This window comes from Pongo abelii, chromosome 10, assembly GCF_028885655.2.
Source record: "Pongo abelii isolate AG06213 chromosome 10, NHGRI_mPonAbe1-v2.0_pri, whole genome shotgun sequence".
Classification (NCBI taxonomy): Eukaryota; Metazoa; Chordata; class Mammalia; order Primates; family Hominidae; genus Pongo; species Pongo abelii.
This window is the reverse complement of record NC_071995.2, coordinates 84,122,555-84,148,888: the sequence shown is the minus strand read 5'-3', so window position 1 is coordinate 84,148,888 and position 26,334 is coordinate 84,122,555. Positions and strand designations below refer to the sequence as shown.

The window sequence follows — 26,334 nt, the reverse complement described above, 5'->3', positions numbered from 1 at the left end:
AGGGCGGGGTTCCCACTTGTCCCTGGCTCCCGCTGGCTCTGTGGAGCATGCAACCCCAGCTGTGCCTCCCCATTGCAGCCTGAGCCTTGGCAGCGGCTGCTTCAGATGGTCTGCCACTGCTATTACTTACATTTGGATTTGGATCACTTTTAGCATCACTGGTATCTTTTCAGTTCAATAGGAAACCTTAATTCATTGAAAAATTTTGTAACATTGCTGCTCAAAGGGCAAGTGTGGATTCAGAACCCTGCACTTCCCAGGAGGCTCCTAGGTGCAGGTGTAAATCATCCATCTCTTCTTCCAGAACACAAAAGCATAGTAAGAGGAGGCAGTTTTTACTCAAAGGGCAAATGGTACCATGGTGTCCTTCTCCAAGGAAAGTCAGTCCAAGTTCATCTGCTTCATATTATTGGTGTATTGGTCTGCTGTCATGAGCAAATGACACAGACTGGGTGGCTTCAACAACATAAATTCATATTCTCACAGTTCTAGAGGCTAAAAGTCCATAATCAAAGTGTCCGAAAATAGTTTCTGGTGACGGTTCTCCTCCCGGCTTGTAGATGGCCACCTTCTCTGGCTGCATCCTCACATGACTTTTTATCTGTTTATGAGTAATGACAGACAGAACTCTGTTGTCTCTTCCTCCTTTTGTAAGAACACCAACCCTATCAGTTTAGAGACCCACCCGTATGCCCTCATTTAATTTTAATTATTTCCATAAAGTCTCTCTCTTCAAATACAGTCACTTTGGGTTTAGGGCTTCAATATAAGAATTTTGTGGAGGACACAATTCAATCAGTAACAATTAGTATTAGTGCTCTGATACATATGAGCCTATGATGTTCTCCATATCATAAGGAAATAAAATTTGTACAGTGGTGAATTCACATTACATTCACAAAATCTTTAATAAGTCTTAAAAAGGAAAGAGTCACAAATCTACGTAATAAAAGTAAAGTATCACTTAAGGAAAATTTCCAAAGGCAATTAAGTGATTATATTATAATCATAAATTATTATTTTTGTTAACAACAATAGGTTGGCCTTGATTTGGTTTTGATTAATTATGCAATCATCACATAGCTCTCAACCTCACTTTTCTTATCTATAAATTTGAGATTCTATTTTCTTTCCTGCTCAGCATACTGTGATCAAATAAGACAACAAATATAAAAATGTCTTATGTAAAGCACTACAACATAATATTATATCATTTACCATAGAAGGTGAATGTATATTTGGTGGTGTTTATATACTTATATGCACATATTTTATGTTATGTGCATATTTTGTGTTTCATAGCCTTCAAAACTTTCTTTGAAGTAGAGCAATTTCCACCAGTAGCCAGCCTTATATGGATTTATCTTATTGGATACATTACATACATACTCATTAACACATTAGATACATTAGATACATACTCATTAATAACAGTCATAGCTCCTAAGTGAGGAAATTTGGCCTTTTATTTAGGACACAGGTATCTGGCCAAAACTGAGCCAGTCAGCTACTCAAATATTAAGTTTATTTTATTAAATTATATTTTCAATGGAATCACCTATTGAAGCTGGATGACTAATTATACCATCTGACTATATGTAGTTACTACAAAGCTTAGTAGTGCCATTCTGAACTTTTATGGAGAATCAAAGAGCATTGACACCATAGAAACCTAGATTTGAAATGGAATCCCTGCTTCTGAGATATACCTAATCCATTCAAGACAGTTATATCTTTTATGCTTAAAACCTCTTAGGGAGGTTAATTTACAACCCATGACACCTACCATCCATTAAAAGGTTTTGTGAGAAAAGCCTCATCCATTCCAATTTTTAGAGACAGTTTCCTATTACCATGAGCAAATTTAAAACAGGAAAGAACTCCTGAAGATAGGTACTTATAGATAATAATAATAATTATAGTCGCTCTGGTATTCAATTTAAGAATTTATTTTTACTGACTTTTGGGGGCTTTCCTTTTTGTTGTAAACGGCTCTGTTTTGCACAATACCCTTTTGCCACAACCTGTTGTCCAAAGATTCCCACTCAAATTATGGTCCTACCCTCTGGCGAGCTCTAATTATTTCTGAGTTCTTCTCTGTCTTTTCCATACAAAAGAAGTTCTATCTTATTATTATTTGCTTGATTGAGAATGGGGTTTTAAGTAAATCAGATAAACTGACTGATTATAACAAGCTATCCCGGATGTTATTTCCTCACAAATTGCTGTGTAAGTGGCAATAAATTGTCTCACAGTCAAGTATCTGTGTAATCAGAAGAATTTCAGCTCTGCTGTTCTTTTTATGAAGGCCCTGGGGACAACTGGCTCTTATAACAGATGCCTATTGTAATTATATCAGTAAGCCAATTTAATAATTAAAATGTGAAAAGTAAATTTCTAGCAATAAGAAGAGAGCTCATCTTTACAAGAGTTTTTTAGAAGAAAAATTCTCTTAGACTTTAATAAGAAAATAAGGTTACATTATTATTATTTTCTCCATTTATCAGATCAGAAAACGGAGTCTCGGAAGGTTAAATAATTTACCCAAGGTCTATACTAGGAAGTGACAGAGTTGTGACATGGATCCTTGTCTGTGCAGCTCCAAAACTTAACACTCTTAACTCTGCCGCTCTTTTAGTGAAGTCGTGTATACTAAAGCTAAAAGTCAGAAAAGCTCATGTAATAGAGAGCCTTGAATGATAACCTACAGAGTTTGTGCTGAATTCTAAGAGTCTTTAAAGGATTTAAGATGAAAATGAGAGTGATATTTTTAAAACTTTAGTTTTATAACGTATTGCAGGAGGAAGAAAATCAAGACATTGATGTAAACGGTCAGGGAGCTGTGCAAAGACTTTGCTCTCCATTCTTTGCATGCATTAGATCAGCCCAAATAATTGTGAAATTTGGTTGTCAGAAAGGAAATTAATACCTCTTCATATGGGTCAAGTGCAGTGGTTCACACCTGTAATCCCAGCACATTGCGAGGCTGAGGCAGGTGGATCGCTTGATCCCAGGAGTTCGAGACCAGCTTGGTCAACATGTCAAAACCCCATCTCTACAAAAAAATACAGAAAATAGCTGTGTGTGGTGGTGCATGTCTATAGTTCCAGTTACTCAGGAGGCTGAGGTGGAAGAATCACCTGAGTCCTTTAGGTCAAGGCTACAGTGAGCCAAGACTGGTGTCACTGCACTCCAGCTTGGGTGACAGAGTGACACTGTCTCAAAACAAACAAATAAGACTTCATATGGAAACAGGCTGGGTCTCTATCAGACTACATGTTTTAACAACATTTAGCTTTTGATATCAAGTCAACCAAAGATTAAATAATTTTCATTTAATTGCGGAGAATATACATTCTTTTATCAAGTATAATGTATCATTTTCAATGTTGATTTTTCATATGTTAATCTATTTGTAAGGGAATACGTCTTTTCTATCTATTTTGGCTGAGCTTCATATCATAAATGAATGAAAGGACATTCTATTTTGTACCATCAAAACCTTTTTGCACATTTTATGTTTTAAGAAAAGTAGAAATTATATAAATAAGTAGCCATCTTTCTTCTATAAAGACTTCTTATTTATTCAGAAAAAGGACTAATGTATTCTCATAGTTTTTCAGGGTGTAATTTTCAGGAAGCCAAAACATGAATTTCATACAAATATGTAGTGAGCAAGTGACAAAAATGGACTTAACTCATTAGTGAAGGATCCAGCAGAATTATAAAGCTGGTCCAAAAGAGAGTGAGAAAGACTGTTATGGATAGACTGAATTAAAGACAGAATGCTGAAAGAAAATTAAATAGATGTAAAGTTGGTCGATGTTCTAGGCAATAAAACTACAACTTTTGTGTTATCTTTTCTACTAGATAAAATAATTTGTATTGCTTCTGAACAACAAAATTTACTCTTTTTTAAAAAAACAATTTAACATCTGATCTCACGGAGTCTCAGCCTAATAAAAAATAGTAAATAAAAAAATGCATTCTTCCAGAGAATCTTTGAAAGGGTCTATTAGACAATGGTCCATTATATCTTTGAAATAACATGCAGTCATCCATTTGTTTTATTTTCAAGTGCGAGATAATTTATCCTAACCATCTCTACCCTATAATAAAAATAGTACTTAGGTTAACACTATATGTCAGCAATTGGTATGCATTATTTCACTTAGTTCTCAGAATTAATATCAATTAGCATAAGACTTTTTCTGAAACTTATTATTTTCTTCCAAAAAGTTTTTATGAGAAAAACTTGAATGAGAGTTTGAATATTTTGAAGGTTATTGCTCTACATAGCCAAATTCATTTCTCAAAAAAGACATGCCAATTTTTAATATTTATGCAGAGTAGTATACAATGATCATCATATTAACACTATTGAGCATCATCATTTTAAAAAGTAGTCAATTTGGTAGATGTAAAACAAAGTCTTGTTTCAATTTAACTATACAATACCTAGTTACTAATGAAGGTTACTTAAAAAAAGTATTAGTACATATATGGTGTATATATTTATGGGGTACATGAGATATTTTGATACAAGCATACAGTGTGTAATAATCACCTCAGGGTACATGAAGTTTTCAGTTCTTCAAGCATTCATTATTTGTGTTTCAAACATTTTAAATTGTACCCCTTCTGTTATTCATTATTCTAAAATATACAACAAATTATTGCTGATTGTAGTCAATTTTTTAAAACATGGTTTTAACTGGACATGGTGGAACATGCCTGTAGTACTAGCTACTTAGATGGGAGAGACAAAAGGATTTCCTGAGTTCAGGAGTTTGAGGCTGTAGTGTGTAACAATTGTGCCTGTGAATAGCCACTGCACTCTAGCCTGGGCCACACAGGAAGATCCTAACTCAAAAAAATAAAAAAATTAAAAATTAAAAAAAACAATGGTTTTGTTACTTTCTTTTAAGATTGCTTTTGCTTATTTTTCTATTAAGGGATTAGTATTCATGTTTTTTTTATTCCATTCCACTTCTACTATCTGAGAGACATTAACCCTTTGTGCTTTCTCTTTCAGCTTTATTAAGGTATAATTGTCAAATAAAAATGGTATGTATTTAATGTGTACAAACCCTTTTATGTGTAATTCTTATATATCAAAGAGCTTGTCACGAAAAATATTAATAGGGCATTTTGTGTGAGGATTAATGACACCTAAATGAAACTCATTTGTGATAACCTGAAACTCGACGTAAGATTATGCTAGTAAAGACATAGTATTGTTTCCTCATTCCCCATTAAAACTCTTTTATTGAAAAATATAATACACATATGTATATAAATAATGTTAATAAGTGTGGAGAACCGAAACTAAAGAAAACATAGGGATATTTGTAAATGTGAAATCATTTGCAAATTGACTGCAACAACAATTATATTAATAAGTAAACAGTATAGCCTTAAGGGATTACATTTTGAACAACTTAAAATAACTAGGTAAACTTCCATAATAGTTTAAATCATTTCTTGTGAGTTGCTAGTAAAACAAAATCAAGAACGGAAACAGAAATACACCCAAGATTATGTAACTTATGTTGCATGTGAAGTGCATATATACACAGCATGTGATACATATATATATACACACACATATATATACTTATGTTAACAAAGATGAAGATGTTTATACAGATGTTTATACATGTATATATGTGTACATATATACATATATATACACAGAACATGTCATTACTATTTTTGGTGTCTTGATTTTCTCTGGAATCACTGACCATATCAAATTAAGATGGGTATGTATTTTTTAATTATCCTAACTCCCAGGGATATAAAAAGGTAACTAAACTTTAACATTGGCTATTGTAATGTTTTTCACTTCATAATGATTTGGGTGCATATATGGATATAATATATGATTTATTATATAAAATTATAAAGAAAATATTATAAATAATAAAATAGTATATGACACGTGTATATGTACATACAGAAACATGAAATATAGATGAATAGAGAAAGATTATGATAATAAATAATGAAAAACATGATTTATCTGAGCACTGCATAAATCAGTGTGTATCAGAATCATGGAAGCCCTTGAGATCATTTTTTCGTTTGGTGTTGTTGGGGGTAGGGGATAAACTCCCAAAGTAAGTATGAGCCATTCATATTCTTTGCCAAGGCTCAGAAGGAACTCACAAGTTTGTTGGCTTTCTTTTCCCTCCCTCCCTCATCATCTGCCTGGGAAGCCCATGATTAGAAGCCTGGCGGGGTGGAGGGTGTGGGGTGGTTTTAGGAGAGGCAAAATCACAGTAAAACACGTCCATGAGAAAGCTCTCCTGGCCCTTCCCCTAAACAGTGCTTTCCCATGAGTGCCAGGTACCCGGTGGGAGCTGCGCTGGGCCTCCCACAGGCACCTGAACTCTCCCAGCTCCATTCCCCTGCCCTGCTTCTGGATTCGAGCTCTCCTGGGACCAGATGAAGCCCTCCCTCCCTCAGACTTCCACTTCACATTTCGAGTTCCAGTAGATCCCCTAGGTGTGTCTTCTTTACTCATTGAGGGGCAGGAGCAGTTTGCTTTTCCTCTGAAATTCCCAGGGCTCTAAAGGCCCAATGAATGTCAAAGATGGGGCAGGGGTCAACATAAACGCCTTGGGAGTCAAACACTAAACTCCAGCTTGTTCCTAGACCAAACTGTGATGCATCAGCCCTGGAGCCCTGTGGTTCTTCAGGTCCTTCAACTTTTGCAAGATGAACTTGAGAGTGTGGAGGAGGGACCTGGAAGAAGCTCTTAAGACCGTGAACTCAGGGACTTAACAATCCTAAGGGGTCTGTGAGTCCACCTTGATCCGGTTTCCAGCTTCGCTCTCCCTAATATATTTTAAAGTCCTGACACCCTGGCAGGGGATCTGGGGGTCGAATGAGTTGGCAAAGAGAGTTCTCAGCTCTCCCTTATGCTTGCCATGATCAGGTGACTTTTCACAGACTGGAGCTGACCAGGAGTTGGGGGATATTTACTTTTAATCCTTTTATGTGCGTTCAGTACACCTTGTGTGGTTGGGTGTGGAAAGCGGGGGAGGGGGGGTTTCCAGATCGAGTGAAATTCCCATTCCATTGGTATTACCATGCTTGTGGGGTTGGCAGTTCTTTAAGTCTGCAAATAACTACAGAACACAATACAGTCCTCCTCCCTTCCTCTCTCTCTCTTTCTTTTTTTTTCTTTTCCTGCTTCCAAACGCCTTCTTCGAGGCTGAAGCTGGGCAGGTCTCCAAAGGTGCAGCAGCCACAACAATCCCGCAGTTCAAAGTTAAGCAGCAGTTGCACAACTTCCAGCAACTTTCTCAGCCGGCTGCTAATGAGCTGAAAGCCAGGAACATCTGAGGAGAAGAGAAAGCTTCCAGCCCTCCTCCCTTCACCCTGGAAATCCACATACCCCCACCCCCACCCTCAGATCGCTTTAAGATAATTTGTTTATTCGTTTGCCCGACAGACCATGGCTCCCTTTGGAAGAAACTTGCTAAAGACTCGGCATAAAAACAGGTAAAGTCAAGCGTGTGAGTGTATGTGTGTGTGTGTGTGTGTGTGTGTGTCTGGTGTGTGTAGTCTGGACCCTACCTGTGAAAGTATGTGTTTTGTGGTTGTTAGATTCTGAAAAAAAAGGCTTTGTGGGGACAAAGTCCTAGCCTAAGGAGTTAGGCTAGTATGAATACCTAGATGGTAAGGATATTCTCCCAGTATTGATGATGGGAGTGACCAGCTCAAGGATCGCAGAGAATAAAGAGTGATTACATTTGACTCCTTTCTCCCCTTTTGACCAGTCCTGGTTCCACAACCAGCAACATAAACAGTTTCTCTTTTCGTTGCCCTGGGCATTTGAGGGTAGTAGAATAAAAAGTGTCATTTTGTTTCAAACAGAACTTTAGAATATTGTAAAAATAATAAAACTTTGATAAAGATGTAACTAGTATTTATAGCCACTAAGTAGGGTGAAAAATAAAACTGCTGATACAATTCAGAAACAATGCTTCTGCTCCCCTGAGAGTGAGGCATTCCTGAAACCTGGAATGTTCCCAAAGTGGAAACACTCTGGAGAGAAACTTTGTTTGAACTGATTCTTCAAAAAATCTTTGAGAATTTTAGGTAGTTTTAAGCGCTAAAGAAGGATTCAAGCAGCTATCCTCCCTAATCCTTATTATTACTATTTTACTTTGATTTGATTTGATATTTCAAGCTTGAAATGCCCATAGTATAAATAAGTTACTTAAAACATACATACACACACATATTTTTCTAGGGACAGTATGTCTGTCTTAGTCTTATTAAATATTTTATTTACACATCAAATGTTACTTTTTCATGCCAAAAATTTGAGAATAAATTTAGACATGGGCTATATTTTTTTTAAATATATTTATTTTGGCGTAGGGGCTTGTCCACCACTTTTCTCTCAATCATGCCTGTTTGTACTTGTCATAATTTGCTCAGTGCAGATTTAAAAGGATACAATTACATGGTAGGAAATGATATAATTATTTTAAAGTGTCTACATGACAATATAGAGTAGTACAACTTTAAAGTAAATCTCCATACTTTATTTTGTGCACACATGTCTACTTTGAAAATCCTGTTTTTAACTCATTCCAAATGTATTCATGATTTAGTTGACAGAATTTCCTTTAGAAAGTAAATGGCCTTAATAAATACTGTAAAAGTTTCTAAGTAAGCTTTATTTTCTAATAACTTGACAATATTTCACAAATATGGTATTTATGGTAATTACAGATAATGAAACTGTATACTAAAATAAAGTGGTTTGAGTATTTAAAATTTGTGTTTTGATGGTGACAAGGTATTTTAAAATATTCTAGAATATTCCAGAAAAGCCTCCCCCAAGCCAAAAATAAAAATATTCTGTTTTTTAAATGATATTTTTGTAGTGTTATTTTTGTAGTATTATTTTGGCATTTGTTTAAATGTCATCAAAATATATAAAAATACTCTGGAAAACTTTCTGGTTTCATAAATCAAGTTGTGTTTCTGGCATACTATCCCTGTAGTCAGGGCTTTCTGTTTGTTTGTTTGAGGTTTTTTGGTTTTGCTTTAGCAATTTGAGATTTCTGTCATTGGTATGCCAAATACAGGGCAATAAAACTTTGCATGCACCCCGAGTTTCCCTCAGGGAAGTGCATTCTTCAATTTCATTACATCAGTTCTGCCACTCTACTATCTACTCTACCTATAAAACTAGCTTTCTTTCGAGGAGGTGAGTATACAAACATTTTTTAAATGTTTTCTATGCAAAATTATGAAAAGGTGAAAACAAAGATAAAAAATAGAGAGTTTAATAGTGTTTCAAGTTTCTCAGAAAATGGAATGGCTCCTGAAGATGATGCTTTGTTATAAACGCAAGTGTTTTGGAAAAGGTGGCAATAGTAAAGATATGCGTAAGCTTCTCTGATGAAAGTATTTCCCTCTACAGATTTGTATTTTTCAATCCTTAAGAAAGATTTAAACCACAGCAGTGGTCTAGGACACAAAAATATGGGTGTTTCAAATTAAGCAGTGTAAAGATCATAGAGTGTATTGAAATAGAATTAATATTTGTTTTGGTATTTAGTAATGCTATATACAGGGTCTTTTGTTTTGTTTTTTCACCTTAGCAGAGGTGAGACCACAAGTGAAAATTACTTACAAGGTTAAGTTTACTCATTTTGTTTACAGTTTCCATAATGATTTGAATAACCACATTCTAAAGCACAGAAATAAAATATCTTTTCTTAAATGATGGGTGATTTATCCTTTCGTGGAAAATGTGATTTATGATAAGACAGTTATCTGTTCAGAGTCACTATATTCTTCAAATACAGACATATAAAATTTCTTGTACAATGTAAAGTAAGAATTTGGATAACAAATATATTTACATGCCTTATGATATATAACAGGCAACAATAACAAAAAACTACTTGAGCATAATTGCATCTTTATCAGCAGGAAAATATATGAACTGTTAGAAGGAACATTGGGGATTAAAGATCATAACATTTTGAGAAAGTCTGCTTACAGAATTTTTCTGCGTGCTATTCTCTCTGCCTCTCTTTTCATTTTTGGTCACTCTTGGAGTGATATTTAATCACCCAAAATTGAACGTCATGAGATAGTACTGTAAATGTTCTTATAATAAATGGATAGTTGAGAGTTTTAGAGACAGACAGGATGCAATTAAAACTTCAAAGTATGAGGCAATACAAAATTTTAGAAAATACAAACCGTAAAGCTTGGAGAAGGTGGGGCCATATCTGTCTAGACACCATTGTGTTTTCATGTCCAGGACAGTGCCTGCCATGTGGTAGACCTACAATACAATTGTTTATTCAGTTTTGTAAACTGAATTATAATTTGTACTCAAATCATAAATATACTAATTATTTTATTCTCTATTCATCATGTGACACCAGCTGGTATTATATAAAAGTGAACACTTTTTAAAGGGTTAGTTGATATTTAATATAATTCAAAACCTAAACAGATGGACACAAAATTACATCAGTTTTGAAACCAAGCTAATTTGATCCTACTAGATAATATTTTTTCTACATTTAAAGATTATTTAGTTCAACAATTTAGGAAATAGTATTCAGGAAATTTGAGATAATAGATGCCTAAATAAAAAGCCTAAAAAGTTTGTATGCCCAAATATAATCAGGCTTTTCATTTCAAACTTTCATATAAAGACATGGAACCAACCTAAATTCTTTCTGTTTACAATGAGAGTTAATCTTTAAAATTTTTCTAATTGTAGTAATGTTTAATTGGAAGACTTCAGTTTTAAGAGAATCTGTTGCTTTTAGGAGATGAATTATTTATTTTGATTCCAGAAAAATAGAATATTCTGTGACTGAATTCCAAAGATTCTTGATGCATATCTTCTTTATCAGACTTTTTGTTCAACATGAAGAATACAAATGTTTGAAAGTCTAGATATTTTTTCAGTAAGCTGTTCAAGTTCTGAAAGTGTTTTCTAAAAGTTGCTAGGAAACCAGTGTTCCTCACATAAAAGCTAAAGTAGTAAATAATGAAACACCAATCCATTCGAGATTCATGTGGACATTCAACAATTGGATTTAGATTATGAACCTATTTACCATTCATAGATTCCATTTGTGAATGTGATTGTCTTTATATTAGATTATGTTTTCAAGGTAAGGATTGTTTTAATGTTAATGTGTCTAAATAACAATCAGAAATTTTGTAAAAGTTCAGATAACTAGAATGTTATTATAAAGCTTTTTTTGGAACACTTGGTTGTAAGGTATGATTTCTTAGTGTGTTAGTTAATAAGATTTGGAGACAGAGAATTGGTTGGTCCCTTCACCAAACCTTGCTAGAAGCATAACATTGCCATAATGAAATAGTGTCCAATATATTTTTCAAAATAGGAAATCAGAATAGTTTGTATAGGTGATTTGTAAGATAAAAAATAATGAATATAAAAATATTGAATCCAGTTTAAAGGGCACTTAAAATTATTTTGAAGTGCTATTTAGTTTTCTCTTCATTTTCCCTTAAGTCATCTCAAGGGTTCCCTTCAGCTTTCACAAAATGTACTGATATATGAATATCCACCACAGGCTATAGCAGACATACTTGTAATATCAACCTAAAATTAAAAGACTCCAAAAAATTTGCTTGTCCTGAATTTATTAGCATAAAATAATATAGCTTTATTGTTCTATAATTGATACATAAAATTTGGATTCCAGGTTGCTTTTGAATCCATTAGGACATATTTAGACAACAGTTCTTAAGGCCAAGTACATCATATTGTCACTAGAAGTAAATCATTCAATGATTGCTTCATCAGAGGAAAGAATTAAATTTTGTGGTTAGGGTAAAAGTTGCTGACAAGAAGGATGTCTTCTCTCTGTAATTAGAAGTATGGTGATTTGTGAATTCTGCAGAGTGGGAAATTATTATGCACTATTTTGTTTATCCTTCCAATCAAGATTTAAAACGTACCCAAAATTGTACGGAGAAGTGCCAGATATTTGAGTATGTAAATCTTCATAATTCTCAGGAGTTCCTGAAAGTGATTTCCCCTGATTATACCTGGTAACTTAAGTAGTTATTAGTTGGCAGAGGATAGCTCATTAGGATCAATGACTGGAATGCTTTATCCCTAACAAAAATATCCTGAGAGCTGTGCCAAGGGTGAAATTGAGCTCTAGGTTAAACCTGAATTATTTCTCAAGAAAATCTAAGCCAGCTTTGTACTACATAAAATGTATTATCTACAGTATCAGTGCCTGACACATGTCAAGGCGAGAAGTACTTAAATTAATTTTTTGGAGAAAAGTTTTAAAAAGTTTGAAGCTGTCTAACAATTTAATTTAGATAATGTGTTTGTTGGCTGTATAACTCAAGAAGTTTTGATGTTATGTTATTGGCATGTGGTTCCAGGAGATCTAATGATAACTCTAAATAATTCACAAATGTGTGGCTCTATTCTTTTGATAGTAGTTCTGAAAATGAAATAAGGTTGAAGTAGGGGTATGTGTTTACCTCTTGCAGGTGTATATGAATACCAGTCCTTGACAAGGAATCTCTTTGCCTCTTACATATCAGCTTTCTAAAATGAAACCTCATGATATCTGCACCATGTATATGTCAGAGGAAAAATTTCAGCTTACTTCTGCATTCTAATGACTTTAATGTATGGTTGCTTAATTAATTTCTTGACATCCAAACACAACATTGGCAAAACACAACATTGATTTCTTAAGTGCTAATTCTTTACTATTTTTAATAGATTGTGATTCCATTCTTGTGGAGTCTGTTGTAGTACTACACCTTCTAGAGAAAGTTTGTGTATTTGTTGGATAAAATTGAAAGCAATTACTAATGTAAATGATCATACAAGTACAAAGTATTTATGCAAGTGGAGTAGAGCCTTGGGAAGATGTTTAGCACTGGCAGTAATAAACAAGATATTTCAAGTATAAGAATGAGCAATGAAAATTAAACCTGCTGACAAACAAGGAAAATTATACTCAGAGGTTTGTATCTTCAGACTAGAATGCACCCTGCTTTTATAAAGTTATTTAAGCGTTCTGTTAAAAAAAAATCATTGAGTATAGGTTCAATCAGAGCAGGGACCTTACTTGTATTTTTCCTTCCTAGATAGCCAGAGAGTAAGTGCTCAAAAAATATTTGTTGATTGAATAAAGAAATTCAACATATACTCTTAAAATACAGCTGATCAGTAGTGCATTTATGTTAAGTGGATACATGGGTAACTTAAAGAATGAATCCATAAATGCAAGGTTGACCTCTCATCTTCCTTGCTCCTAGGCACAGCTCCTGGCTTTCAAGTGGTAAAGGGCCATATCTAATAAATAGATGATATGCAACTTTACCAGACTTTTGGTAGAAAAACAAATCAAGAATCATGGTCATTTGTTCTTCTCTATGGACGCTCTTACCTCCCCTCATCCCCCTAGAACACAGCCAGGTATGCATATGAGTGAAGCTGGGTGGGTGAGACTGAATGGGTTCCACAGACCTCACTGTTGAATGTGGAGCATATCTCCTACTCATTTGAGATAGTTTAGCAACACAGTTATAGGAATGTTCTGAGTGGCTACCTTTTAATTTTGTTTCTTTAGGATGGGTAAACTGTGTTTAGTACTGTACCAGACATGCAAAGACAAAACCCCATTCCTAAGAGATTAAACTCCTAATTGAGAAAACAGCATTATAGTAAAATAGTTCATGCAAGAACTTTTTTAAGATCACTCTTCCATGGAAAACTATCTTTGACAGGGTAGACAAAATCATAATCTTTGCAATATAATTAAGAAAATTGGAGTACAATCTCTTGGAGTTGATGAAGGCTATTCCTCTGTAGAGTAGGTGCTCAATAAGTGTTGATTAACTCTATGTAGAAATATTTAAGAGAGGAGTAAATGGAGGTAAAGGAAAATAAAATGAGCATCATCATAATTAGCTAGCATTTATTAAACTCCCACAGGCGACAGGCTTGAACAAGAGAAGGGAATGCAATAAGATTTAGAAAAATATGTAGGAGGGGGCTGAATCACACAGGGCTAAGACTGACTCACATATGATAATCAAAAGAGAAGAATCCAAGAAACGGGCAGTAATATGGTCAGTTTGGCAACCCATAATCTTAGTTGAGTTGGTGGAAAACAATATTTTACAATTACAATAGAAGTATTTAAAATAATTTTGTGTATTTATATAACATTGTCAGGCTGAAAGTCAATGGCAGTTGACTTCTGTTTATTCTAATAATCACATTAAATTGGTCAGTGTATCAGATCTTGAAATTGAGTAACTCTATCATTTTATGAGTCTTTTAAATTTTACTTCCATTGATGCAGATAGTGGTCCAACTTCAGCAAATTTTCAGGCTCATTAATTATGGTGTATGATTGGTAGAAACTTTGTGTGAGAGGCCTATTGATATGCCCTCTGGTGCATGTTTATTGTTCTCAACCAATGGTTGGGACATTTTGTAGCCACCTCATATACCTTTAAGTAACTAAAGTTACTCTTAATGCTCCTTATTTACTCTGATCTTTTTCAATCCCACTGGATTCTCTGAAATTATGGTTAAGTGTGGTAATTTAGCATTCAATAGACTAGCGTTTGTTTTAGGAAAACACAGTCTTCCGTAGTAAAGCCTAAAAGCATATTTATTTCAGCTCAGCACATAAGACCTTGTGTTTTTCTGGAAGATAAGAGAGATTCTACTGATAAACCATGGATCTTTCTATGGGGTAGACATGTAATAACTATCTTCTCATATGGAGAAGAATTATACATGATTAGTAAAAACACTTAAAAGGCCATAGTAGAATTTTGAGGTTTCATCTTTGTTAATAGTGCAGGAAACTACGCACATTACAGAGGTAGACCACAAAGTATTCAACTTTGTTCCTTGACTGCCTGTTCTTCCAGCAGTGAAAGTCAAGGAATTTCTTCCTAGAACTATAATTAATAGCCATGAGACATAGACTAAGTTACTGTTTTAACAATGTTAAGCAATTTTTGTGGTTCTACTTTTAATTAGGAGAGCTTGCTGTAATCACAATTTAGAAGATTAAGTAAAATGGTTGACTGTGGAATGTATTGTTTTACAGAATATGCTCATAATATTTTATTTTTCATTTTTGTGGGCACATAGTAAGTGTATATATATATTTATGTGATACATGAGATATTTTGATACAAGCATACAATGCATAATAATCACATCAGGGTAAATGAGGTATCTACCACCTCAAATATTTATCCTTGTGTTACAATCTGATTACAATCTTTTAGTTATTTTAATATGTACAATTAAATTATTATTGCCTACAACCACACTGTTGTGCTATTAGATACTAGAAAACCTATTTTATCATCTCAGAAAAAAATATACATGATGTTCTAAGTAGATCACAAATCTCACGCTTTCAGACTTGTGATCTACTTAAATACACACACACATACACACATATATATTTATATCGAGTTATATTGTGACATATTAATGATAAATCAGGTATGGATTATGTTTTTAAGGAGCTTGCTGATTAACAAGACACACAAGCCATACGTAAACAATTGAAATACAAAACAAGCATTTTAAAGTGTCATCATAAAATCCATATGTTGAATAATAAATATTTATTTACCTTGTAGTATGTGCCATATATTTTTCTAGATGCTAAGGATAAAATAGTGAGAAAGATAATCAAGGTTTTTCCTCTGATCAAATGTATAATGCAGTGGTAGATGGACAGACAATGCAAAAACAATATGTGAATTAGACATTTGAGATAGTAATTACCGTTATCATGAAAAACTAGATTCATGTAGTGGAGAGCGGTCTGGGAAGAGTTGGCTTTTTAGTTAAGGCTGTAATGAACCAAAGAAATCAGGCATGTCAGGCTTGTGGTAGAAGACTGTTTTAGCCAGGTTGAACAGAAGGTATAAAGTCACTGAGACAGAATATGGTTTGGAGCTGTGGAAAACATTAAGGAAGAGCAGTTTTTAAGGGGCTTACGAGTAGAGAATGTAGTTGAGGACCTAGATGGAGTGTGATTATTTAGATATTTGTAGATCATAAGGGATGTTGATTGTACTTTAAATGCAAGGGAAATCCATTGAAAGGTGTTAACCAGGGGAATTATAGAATCTTATTTACATTTTTCGAAAGGTCAACTTGGCTAGTATGTAGAGAGGTAATTATAGTAGGACAAAGAGTGAAAGCAGGGAATCTAGTTGCAGTGACTTTACAGTAGTATAGGCAAAATATGATGACTAGTGTAATGATAGTAGAGAAGGAATGTAGGTGACAAAATTGATACAGTTTAGAAAGAGAACTTAAATTTGTACTGAGTGAGGGAAGATGAAAAATGAGGGATGATTCTGAGGGTTTTAACAGGGATGATTCTGAAGATATTTGTCAAAGAGCAGATGTTGGGAAGAATGTGTGGAAAATTAATGATTCTTCTCTAGCCTTGCTAAGTTTCAGATGCCAGTTAAATACATAAAGTAGAGGTATTCAGTAAGATATTGGGGCCTGAAGCTCAAGACCGAGATATAGATAGAGTGGTATGTTAGGTGACAAGGAGAAGCAACCTCTGTGGGTTTTACAAAACATCGTCTATACTGGAATCTAAACGAGAGGGAAGATTAGCATATAAAAAGTTGGGAAAAAGAATATTGTAGGTAAAGGAGAAACAGGAAGAAATGTAAAATATTTGGCATAATAGTATCAGTGAGTTTGTGAATGGCCAAACAGATTATTTTACTTTTTAAATTTAATTTAATTTTTCTTTATATTGTGGTGGGAACCATTGAAGGGCTGTGAGCAAGAAAATGATATAATCATTATGTCACATAAATATTAAACTTGAAGAAATATATTTAAAAATATTGGAGGGAATTGGCCGGGCGCGGTGGCTCATGCCTGTAATCCCGGCACTTTGGGAGGCCGAGGCAGGCAGATCACGAGTTCAGGAGATCAAGACCATCCTGGCTAACACAGTGAAACCCTGACTCTACTAAAAATACAAAAAATTAGCCGGGCGCGGTGGTGGGTGCCTGTAATCCCAGCTACTCGGGAGGCTGAGGCAGGAGAATGGCGTGAACCCTGGAGGCGGAGCTTGCAGTGAGCCCAGATCGTGCCACTGCACTCCAGCCTGGGCGACAGAGTGAGACTCTGTCTCAACAACAAGAACAAAAAAAAGATATTGGAAGGAATGGAGAAAGAATACAAGTGGGCCAGGTGTGGAGTTAAAGGACTTTCTTAAATAGAAAGAGAAGAATGATTCAAGAGTCACCATGGAGGCGGAATTTATAGGAATTCAAAATTCAATGCATGGGGCCAGTATCAGGATGGGAAAAAAGAACCATTGGTGACTAGATTTTGGTTCTGAGTAACTGGAGATACATGTGTGTCATCATAAAGAACAGAAAATATGGCAGAGATAGGCTTGGGGAGGGAAGAACATCAGGGTGAAGAGTGAAGAAAATTAAGGTGTGATTTGAATGTTTCTAAATATTCCACCAGTAAACACCTGGTGTTTGGACACACTGCACCTGAGATGGGACTGTGAAAGCAGCCTTTCATCCAACCCACTCTCGTCCCTCCTGACATCCATATGGGACTGATTAATACAGAATAGCACAATGCACCTGGAGTGGGGCTTTCAAGGCAAAACACAAACTGGTTTCCCAGTCAGGGCTGTCAGGCTGACTAATCTTATATTAATCACAGTCAGGCCACATAAGGCAGTCACCCTTTTAATGATCCTTTAATCATTAACTTTGGTTGAAATTGCTTTCAAACATAGCCACTATTTCCACTAGACTGTAAGGGGGTGTGTGTGTGTGTGTGTGTAAAGATCACATTATTTTTACCTTTTTATCTCCTAGAGAATGGTACAGAGAAAACTTGTGTAGATATTGAAGTTCAATAAATGTTTTATTATTTAAATAAATACAGTGTAGATTTTTGGGGCAGCCAAATTATCTAGGACATGAGTTGTCAAACTTTTTGTGTAAAAAACATAATAAATATTTTATATTTTCCCAGTCATAGTAACTCCCTCTCAACTACTCTGTCCTTGTAGTATGAAAACAGCTATACACAATACATAATGAAATTGATGTGGCTGTGTTTCAATAAAACTTTTATTTATAAAAACAGGTGGTGGGGCAGTTATAACCACGAGGCCCTTAGTTTTAAGACACTTGATGTAGATTATTGACTGAGAAATTCCCTTTATATATCTCCCTACAACTCCCTCTTCTCATCTCTACCCCACTCCCAAGTTTAATACCTACTGTATTAGGCATTTAGACTTAAAAAGTGAGACAGCCCAGGACTTGACTGGCAAACTAGCAGAAAAGGATGCATTATCCAAAGTACAAAGTGCTGCTACTAAGTGTACATTAGATTTTGTAGAAGTATCAACATGGTGAAACCCTGTCTCTACTAAACATACAAAAATTAATCAGGCATAGTGGCACGTGCCTGTAATCCTAGCTACCAGGGAGGCTGAGGCAGGAGACTCACTTGAACCTGGGAGGTAGAGGTTGCAGTGAGCCGAGATTGCACCACTGTACTCCAGCCTGGTCGACGGAGTGAGACTTCCTCTCATAAATAAATAAATAAATAAATGAGCACACATTTCCATTTGGGTTTGTGGGAGTGGGATTATTCAGACAAGGTTAGAGAACTTTCCTGAAAGCAACACTTAACACCTAAAGCAGAGTAAGAGTTAGATGGAGCAAGGATCAAAGAGTGTTTCAGGACAAGGCAACAGGTTATGGAAAAGCTTGAAGTCAAAATAAAAGCGTAGCAGATGCAGTCCATTCCAGGCTAGCAATCAATAATGTAATATGTGTAACAGGGGGTTGTTCTCATACTAGATCTGTCAGAGATCAGCAAGAAGTAAGGAATGGCTAACTCAATGTGTATATTAATTAATGCTTGGCTATGAGTTAGAGGAGTCAGATTATGGAAGGAATCCTAGGAGAAGACAAGAGATAGAGAGTGGGATAAAGAGAGACAGAGACAGGTTTAAAATCCAGGACTTAGAAATAATTCAAAGACTTCAATAAAAAATTAAAAACATAGATTTGCAGTTTAAAAATGACAGTCTGGCAAGATTATGGGGCACAAATGTGAAGGAGAAAGATTTTATAATAACAGAATATATGATATCTTATTGAGTACTATATAGTAAAACAGAGTTGTCTGAATTGTGGTAGTGGTGATGCATATGAGGGCAGATATTTGGGATATTTAAGAGAAAGGATAAAACAAACAGTGATTGGTTGTTAAAGTAAGAGGAGAGAGGCAAAGGAAAGAGTTTAGGAAAACTCAGTTTTCAAGCTGGGTAGACAGGTGGGGAACACTATTAATAATTGCATTCAGTAGGATGGGAACTCAGGCAATGGAATAGTTTGATATTTTAGAGAAGAGTATGGTGAATTAGTTTTCATGAGTCAAATCTGAGGTGCCTGTAAGTTATGAAAATGAAAATATCAAGATGCAAAAAAAAGAAGTTGGGAATATAAGTCTAGAGCTCAACGTCGTAATTGTTAGATTTGAGAACCGTCATCATACAATTGGTTTACAGACTGCAACTATTATTGCAGTCACCCACAAGAATGTGTATAGTGAGACAAGAAATGAGTCAGAGCTGAAAACCTAGGGGATGCCAACTGTATCAGTTATCACTTACTGCATAATAAAACACTCCCCAAATTAGTGGCTGAAAGAACAATTTATTATTTTCCATAATTCTGTGGGTCAGCAAGACTGGTTCTTCTGCTGGCTTCACCTGGGCTCTCTCATGAGCAGCTGATTGGCTGAGGGCTCAGTTCAGGTAGAGCAACTTGATTTCGATGGTTTGCCTCTTTTCTCTCCATACAATCTTTGAACTCAGGCTTTTTCATCAAACAGCAGTCTCAGGACTGCATTCCAAAAAGAAGTAAGCAGAAGCTGCAAGGCTTCTTGAAGCCTGAACTCCAGAACATGCAAACATGGTTTTTGCCACATTCCATTGGTCATAGCAAGTTCCAAGGTCTATTCAAGGGGTGAAGAAATAGAGAGCTTCTTTTAATGGGAAGAACTGTCAAGTATTTGTGGCCATGCTAATCTTAACTTGCATGACATCCACATCTGTTGACTATGTGGAAGAAGCAAGGTCCATGTGGGATCTGGGAAGAAGCAGCTGGAAAAGTAAAGGAAGATCCATGTGAGAATGGCATCGTAACAGTCAAGGAGAGGAGAGCTGCAAGAATGGGAGGAGGAGGTGGCAATGCATTATGTTACAAAGAGGATATGTCAGATCAGTTCTGCAAGTGGCTATTGGGTGTGGCAGTTAACAGATTTCTGATAACCCTAAGAAGAAATGTGTCTACTGAGGATGAGTGGAGGCAGTAGACTTTTTTTTTTTTTTTTTTTTTGAGAGGGAGTTTCGCTCTGTCGCCCAGGCTGGAGTGCAGTGGCGCGATCTCATCTCAGCTCACTGCAAGCTCCGCCTCCCGGGTTCACCCCATTCTTCTGCCTCAGCCTCCGGAGTAGCTGGGACTACAGGTGCCCACCACCACGCCCGGCTATTTTTTGTGTTTTTAGTGGAGACGGGGTTTCACCGTGTTAGCCAGGATGGTCTCGATCTCCTGACCTCGTGATCTGCCCGCCTCGGCCTCCCAAAGTGCTGGGATTACAGGCGTGAGCCACCGCGCCCGGCCGGCGGTAGACATTTTGTGGTGGGCTGAGGAGTTTCTGGAAAGTGATGTACTAGAGAGAATAACGATGGATTGCTATTTGGTGTGCAAAGGAAAGATGGTGGAGGGGAATATGTGGTCAAGCGAAGGTTCTTTTAATGTGACAAGATAGTAGAAAGAAACAGAGAAAAACGTAGAAGATAAAAAGAGTTTACGAAGGGGTAAATTATAAAGCAAAGTCCTAGAAGAGGTGGTGACAGTAAAATTCAAAGCATATTAAAGAGTTTAAAACCTAGGGAAGAAAAATAAAGCCACAATACTTTTGATATAGACGATTAGTATTTTTCTCTTATCAATAATGTTCCCAAGAATAATATCTCTCCTTTTCCTTAACAAAATAGAATGGCAGGCCCTAATATACTCTCGTTTCTACAAGTTAATAATTTTCTTTTTCTCTTCAAGAAGTTTATGTGTGATTAATGTAAATAGTTGATTATTCAGATGAAGCTTCCAATTGGAAGTTATTTTATTGCAGTTCATTACAGGGTATATTCAGAAAATGAAAGTCAGGGATAACGGGGCTCACCTCATGTTTTCAGCTACCCAACTGGATAACTGAAATTCCTGCATACGACTTATGCCCTTAAAGTTTACCAGCTTATCTCGGAATACATTTAGAGGGGAAGAGCAGGTGGTTGCAGGTAAATATAAGCTCAAAATCATTATCATTAGGAAATATCTTCCACTAAGAAGGCAAAGCCAATATGGATTCGGCTGTCAAAAGAAAATCTCTTACTAATAGCTGAAATAATAGTTATCAGTAAACAAAACATTAAGGCTAGGTGACTTTCCTTTTAATAAGCACTTATTTTTTTGTTGCGAAATACTCCTTTACAAAATACCAATCAGTAAGGGCACTTTAGCCACCTCCCAGGTGCAGGTAATACTGGGAAGTGAACACTCGAATTTCCAACAAGATTAGATATTTTCTCACCATTTCATCTGGTAAATACCACATGTTAAATATTTACATTTGGATTATAATCAATTTCCGGAATCTGAACTATGAGCTTAGTTTACTTAACCCCAAGTAGTTTCCAATACACATTCTTTACACATTCTCTTCCCTTTTCCCTGTTCATGGGAATTATGTTCTATATCTACCCGGCCACTATGGAATATCTAGGGTTTTTCTTATCCCACATGACTGCTTTATAATATTACTTCTTAGAAAATTAAAGTAGCACTAGTAGAGCACAGAACTAATAAATACAAATAAACACACACACACACTCATATACACACAAACATATATATCAAATTTTAATTTTCAAGATAATTTTTTCTTTTGTTTTTATTAAGTGGTGACTGTCCTAGGGTTTCATAGAGTCATTAATTTTCTGAAAGACTCCAATTTTCAAACTATTTTTAAAAAATGTTAATGGTTTGTGTTTGGAGGAAACTATTTTCATAGCACCATATTTCATGCTTTATCTATCAAAACAGTGATTCAAATTTCCTTAGCAACCTAAGAAAAGAGCTGTATTATTTATGAGTTCTGTGTTTATCTCTCCCTAGGATTGCAGCTCTATGATCCAAAAACAAATGTTACTTCAGAAGACATTTGCCACATACTGGGTAAAATTAATCAGTTAGTTGTGGGCCAGAGCTTCCTATTTCATGTGTAGCATATTTGCTTTACCTAAAATGCCTTCATTTTTTTCTGAGGTGATTATTTTTTAAGTGTAGAAAATAGCCAAACAAACTTAGAATTTATTGGTCAATGTAGCTTTTTTTTTCTTTTATTATTTATTTATTTATTATTTATTTATTTATTTTTTTGTTGCCAGGCTGGAGTGCAGTGGCAGATCTTGGCTCACTGCAACCTCTACCTCCTGGGTTCAAGTGATTCTCCTGTCTCAGCCTCCCGAGTAGCTGGGACTACAGGCCCATGCCACCATGCCTGACTAATTTTTGTATTTTTAGTAGAGACAGGGTCTCACCATGTTAGCCAGGATGGTCTGGATCTCTTGACCTCGTGAACTGCCCACCTCGGCCTCCCAAAGTGCTGGGATTACAGGCATGAGCCACCGCGCCTGGCCTCAATGTAGCTTTTAAAGGCTGAACAAGTGGGGGAACATATCATGGTTTGAAACTTACTAGAAATAAATTGAACAATTCTCTAAAACTTAAAGAAAACATTCAAAGGTCTCCTAGATTGACATTCAATGAGTACTCCTGAAAAAAATTTTTAATGTTTTATGTAAGAGATCCCATCAGCATTTTAATATAATTATATGCAGTCATACATTATTTACATGAGGGAAATATTATTTAATTTCTTGTTAGCAAATACAGGTGGCTTCTGAGGAAAAAAGATGACATTTTTCATTTTATATGATAAAAAATAGTTGAATTTGTGCATTATAGATGTTTCATGTAAACCTTAAATATTGTGAAATGTTGTGCCAAGGTCAAATACATTTAGAAAATTCTATATACTGAAATCATTTTCCTTTTCTTGGGGCTTTATGATGTAACATCATCATGTTAAATGCCCTCAGAATTCCTAAAGTAAAGAAATCTATTTCACTGTGTTTATCCAGGGGTTGGTAAACTTTCAGTAAAGGACTAACAGTAAATATTTTAAGGTTTGTGAAACATAAGATCACTCTCTGTCAGATGCTCAACTTCATCATTGCAGCATGAAAACAGCCATATACAATATGTAAACAAATGAGCATGGCTGGTTTTCAATAAAACTTTATGGAAACTGAAATTTGAATCATATATTTTTCATGTCTAAGCTGGTTGTTTTCCTTTAGATTTTTAAAATCATGTAAAAATGTAAAACACATTCTTAACCCATGAACCATACAAAAACTGGTGGTGGCCTGCATGTGATCAAAGGGCTATAGTTTGCCAACACCGTGGTAGCCAAATAATTTCCAAATCTATTTGAACATCAAAACATTGACTTATCACCTATTTATTGAATAATGAACAAGTCTAAAGAAAACTAGAAAAATAACTGAACCAGTTATCCTTTTCAATTTTCCATTTCCAAAACTAGCAGAGACATTTTAGCTTTGTATGTTTAAATATCTAGACAAGGTACTAATTATTTACAAATATGAACTTGGCGTTCTGCTGGTCTTCATGTAACCACATTATTGTTGTCTTCTCTCTTTTGGTTTTTCTAAAGCAGACCGGGAACTAGTCATTATAAATGCTAACTATCTATCAGTCATTGGCTTAGGAACTCCACATATATTGTGTAATTTAATATTTATCACAAACTTGTGATTTGGGTGTGTTATGTAGATGAGAAAATTGAAGCTTAGATGTGCATAATGATCTGTCTGTACTTATTCAGTCATCCATAAAATGGGCATAATTTTAGTATATCATCATTGTTTTGGATTAAATAGGTTTGAACATGTAAAGCACTTAGAGCATAGCACATAGTAAGTGTTCATTAAATATTGGTACTTTTTATTAGAAAATAATTAAATACTAATTATCTCCAGGTGCAGGAATGAATAGGTCATTTTAAATTTTCTTATTTAAAATGCATATTTTGCTAATCTTTATGATAAACATTGTAGTATAATCAAGAATGATTAAAGCAGCTAGGCACTGTGGCTCGTGCCTGTAATCCCAGCATCTTGGGAGGCTGAGGCATGAGGATCACTTAAGTATGGGACCAGCTTGAGCAACATAGTGAGACCCTGTCTCTAAAAAAAGAAAAAAAATGCTTAAAGCAGTAAAAATTGCCTAGTATGTGAAAAAGCCAGTAATCAGACATGCATGCATTTGATTCCTTCCAAGTTACTCATTATATTTTTTTGGAGGTTTACAATACCATGAAGAAACTTTGCTTAATCCAGTTTTTAAAAATATTTTTAGAACTCTGAATTGAACTTGCAATTCAATATTTTATTCCGGTGTTCACCACAGAAATTACAAAATAATTTTACAGTTCCTTTTTTTTTTTGACGGAGTCTCGCTCTGTCGCCCAGGCTGGAGTACAGTGGCGCGATCTCAGCTCACTGCAAGCTCCAACTCCCGGGTTCATGCCATTCTCCTGCCTCTGCCTCCAGAGTAGGTGGGACTACAGGCGCCCGCCACCACGCCCGGCTAATTTTTGTATTTAGACGAGGTTTCACCATGTTGGCCAGGATGGTCTCGATTTCTTGACCTCGTGATCCGCCCGCCTCGGCATCCCGAAGTGCTGGGATTACAGACGTGAGCCACCACGTCCGGCCAGTTTTATAGTTCCTTTTTAAACTGCTTTAAAAAATTAGGAGTCTGTGTATAATGAGCCACCGGATTGCAAGAAAATCAATTATTGAATATTGCATTGTAGATAAGTTTCTATATTGATAATACATTGACGTAGTTGATAAATATATATTGTCTTATGTTTTTATGCCAAAAAAGCATATTTTCTCAATAGGTTCAAATCGAACTCAAATATTATATTTTGTTTTCAGAAAAAAACTTACTAAAACATATTGATTATTATATTAGATTTACTAGACAGTTCATCAGTGGTCTGACTCAATTCTAATTCATTTATCTAAACTTGTTTTACTCCACTTATTAGCTAAGGGTAGCATTGAACAAACACTTCATCTCTTGTGCCTCAGTTTTCTAATCTGTAACATGGGTTTGATAATACAACCTATTTGATATGGTTGTAATGAAAAGTGAATTTATATGCATAAAGCATTTACAACACTTGCTGACATTTACTAAGCATACAATAAATATGAGTTATTATTATCCAATGTATCTTTTACCTATCCTCAACTGTTTTTTAGTTATCTTACTATTTTTTAAGTAGCTGTTCCTCAGCTACCATGCCCACATTAATCATGTTAAGGCACAGTTTGAATAGGTCTCCTTTACAGACAAGATCTAAATTACCACCTTCATCCCACATTAAATCTCTTGAAGCTGTTTCTACAAAGGGTTATGGAAGTTGTGAATGAATTAAAGGTATTGAGGACAACTTCCATGTCTTTTTTATTATTTATTAAAGACTACTTAACTTTATTGTTGTTTTTCTTCTCTGAAATTGTATAGTACATTTGTACAAATCATATCTTATGATTTCTAGTAATGCTTAGTGTGGTCTTGAATTTTAAAAATTTATTTCTCTAAACATGTATTTTTTTCTTTCCAGTTATATGACAATTTTCTGAATATAAAGATCATTTTATCTTCCATTTCTTTTATACCCTTAACACTGAATCATATTTGTTAAAACTGAAGTTCCATTAACAAATACATGTTGAAACAAATTATAATAACTTATATACCATAATTTAAATGAACAATGTATTTGGAGGTAAAGTAACCTAGAATAAATGCAATTTGCTTATATAAAAATTTTTATTAAAAATTGTACATTTAACCATTTATTCTTACCCAATTTTCTCTCTAAATTTCTGCTTGGGTTTGGATCACTTCTTTTCTCTAATTACAAAGACAACTAGTCATATTATACAAAAGATATATTTTTCTCTTACATAGTCATAAAAAAGCTAAATTAATTTATTAGGTAAACCAACTGTAGTTGCACTCTAATAACTGATT

General features: G+C 35.0%; 1 protein-coding gene across 1 annotated transcript in view; it reads left to right on the top strand.

The window, feature by feature from the left end:
- The first annotated feature begins 7,140 nt into the window (after positions 1-7,140).
- RASSF9 (Ras association domain family member 9) overlaps positions 7,141-26,334 on the top strand; it is a 36,326-nt gene continuing 17,132 nt past the window's right edge. Inside the window, exon 1 of the mRNA XM_024257155.3 lies at positions 7,141-7,512. Coding sequence (XP_024112923.2) covers positions 7,466-7,512 — 47 coding nt within the window. The 5' untranslated portion in view covers positions 7,141-7,465. The remainder of the gene's footprint in view (positions 7,513-26,334) is intronic.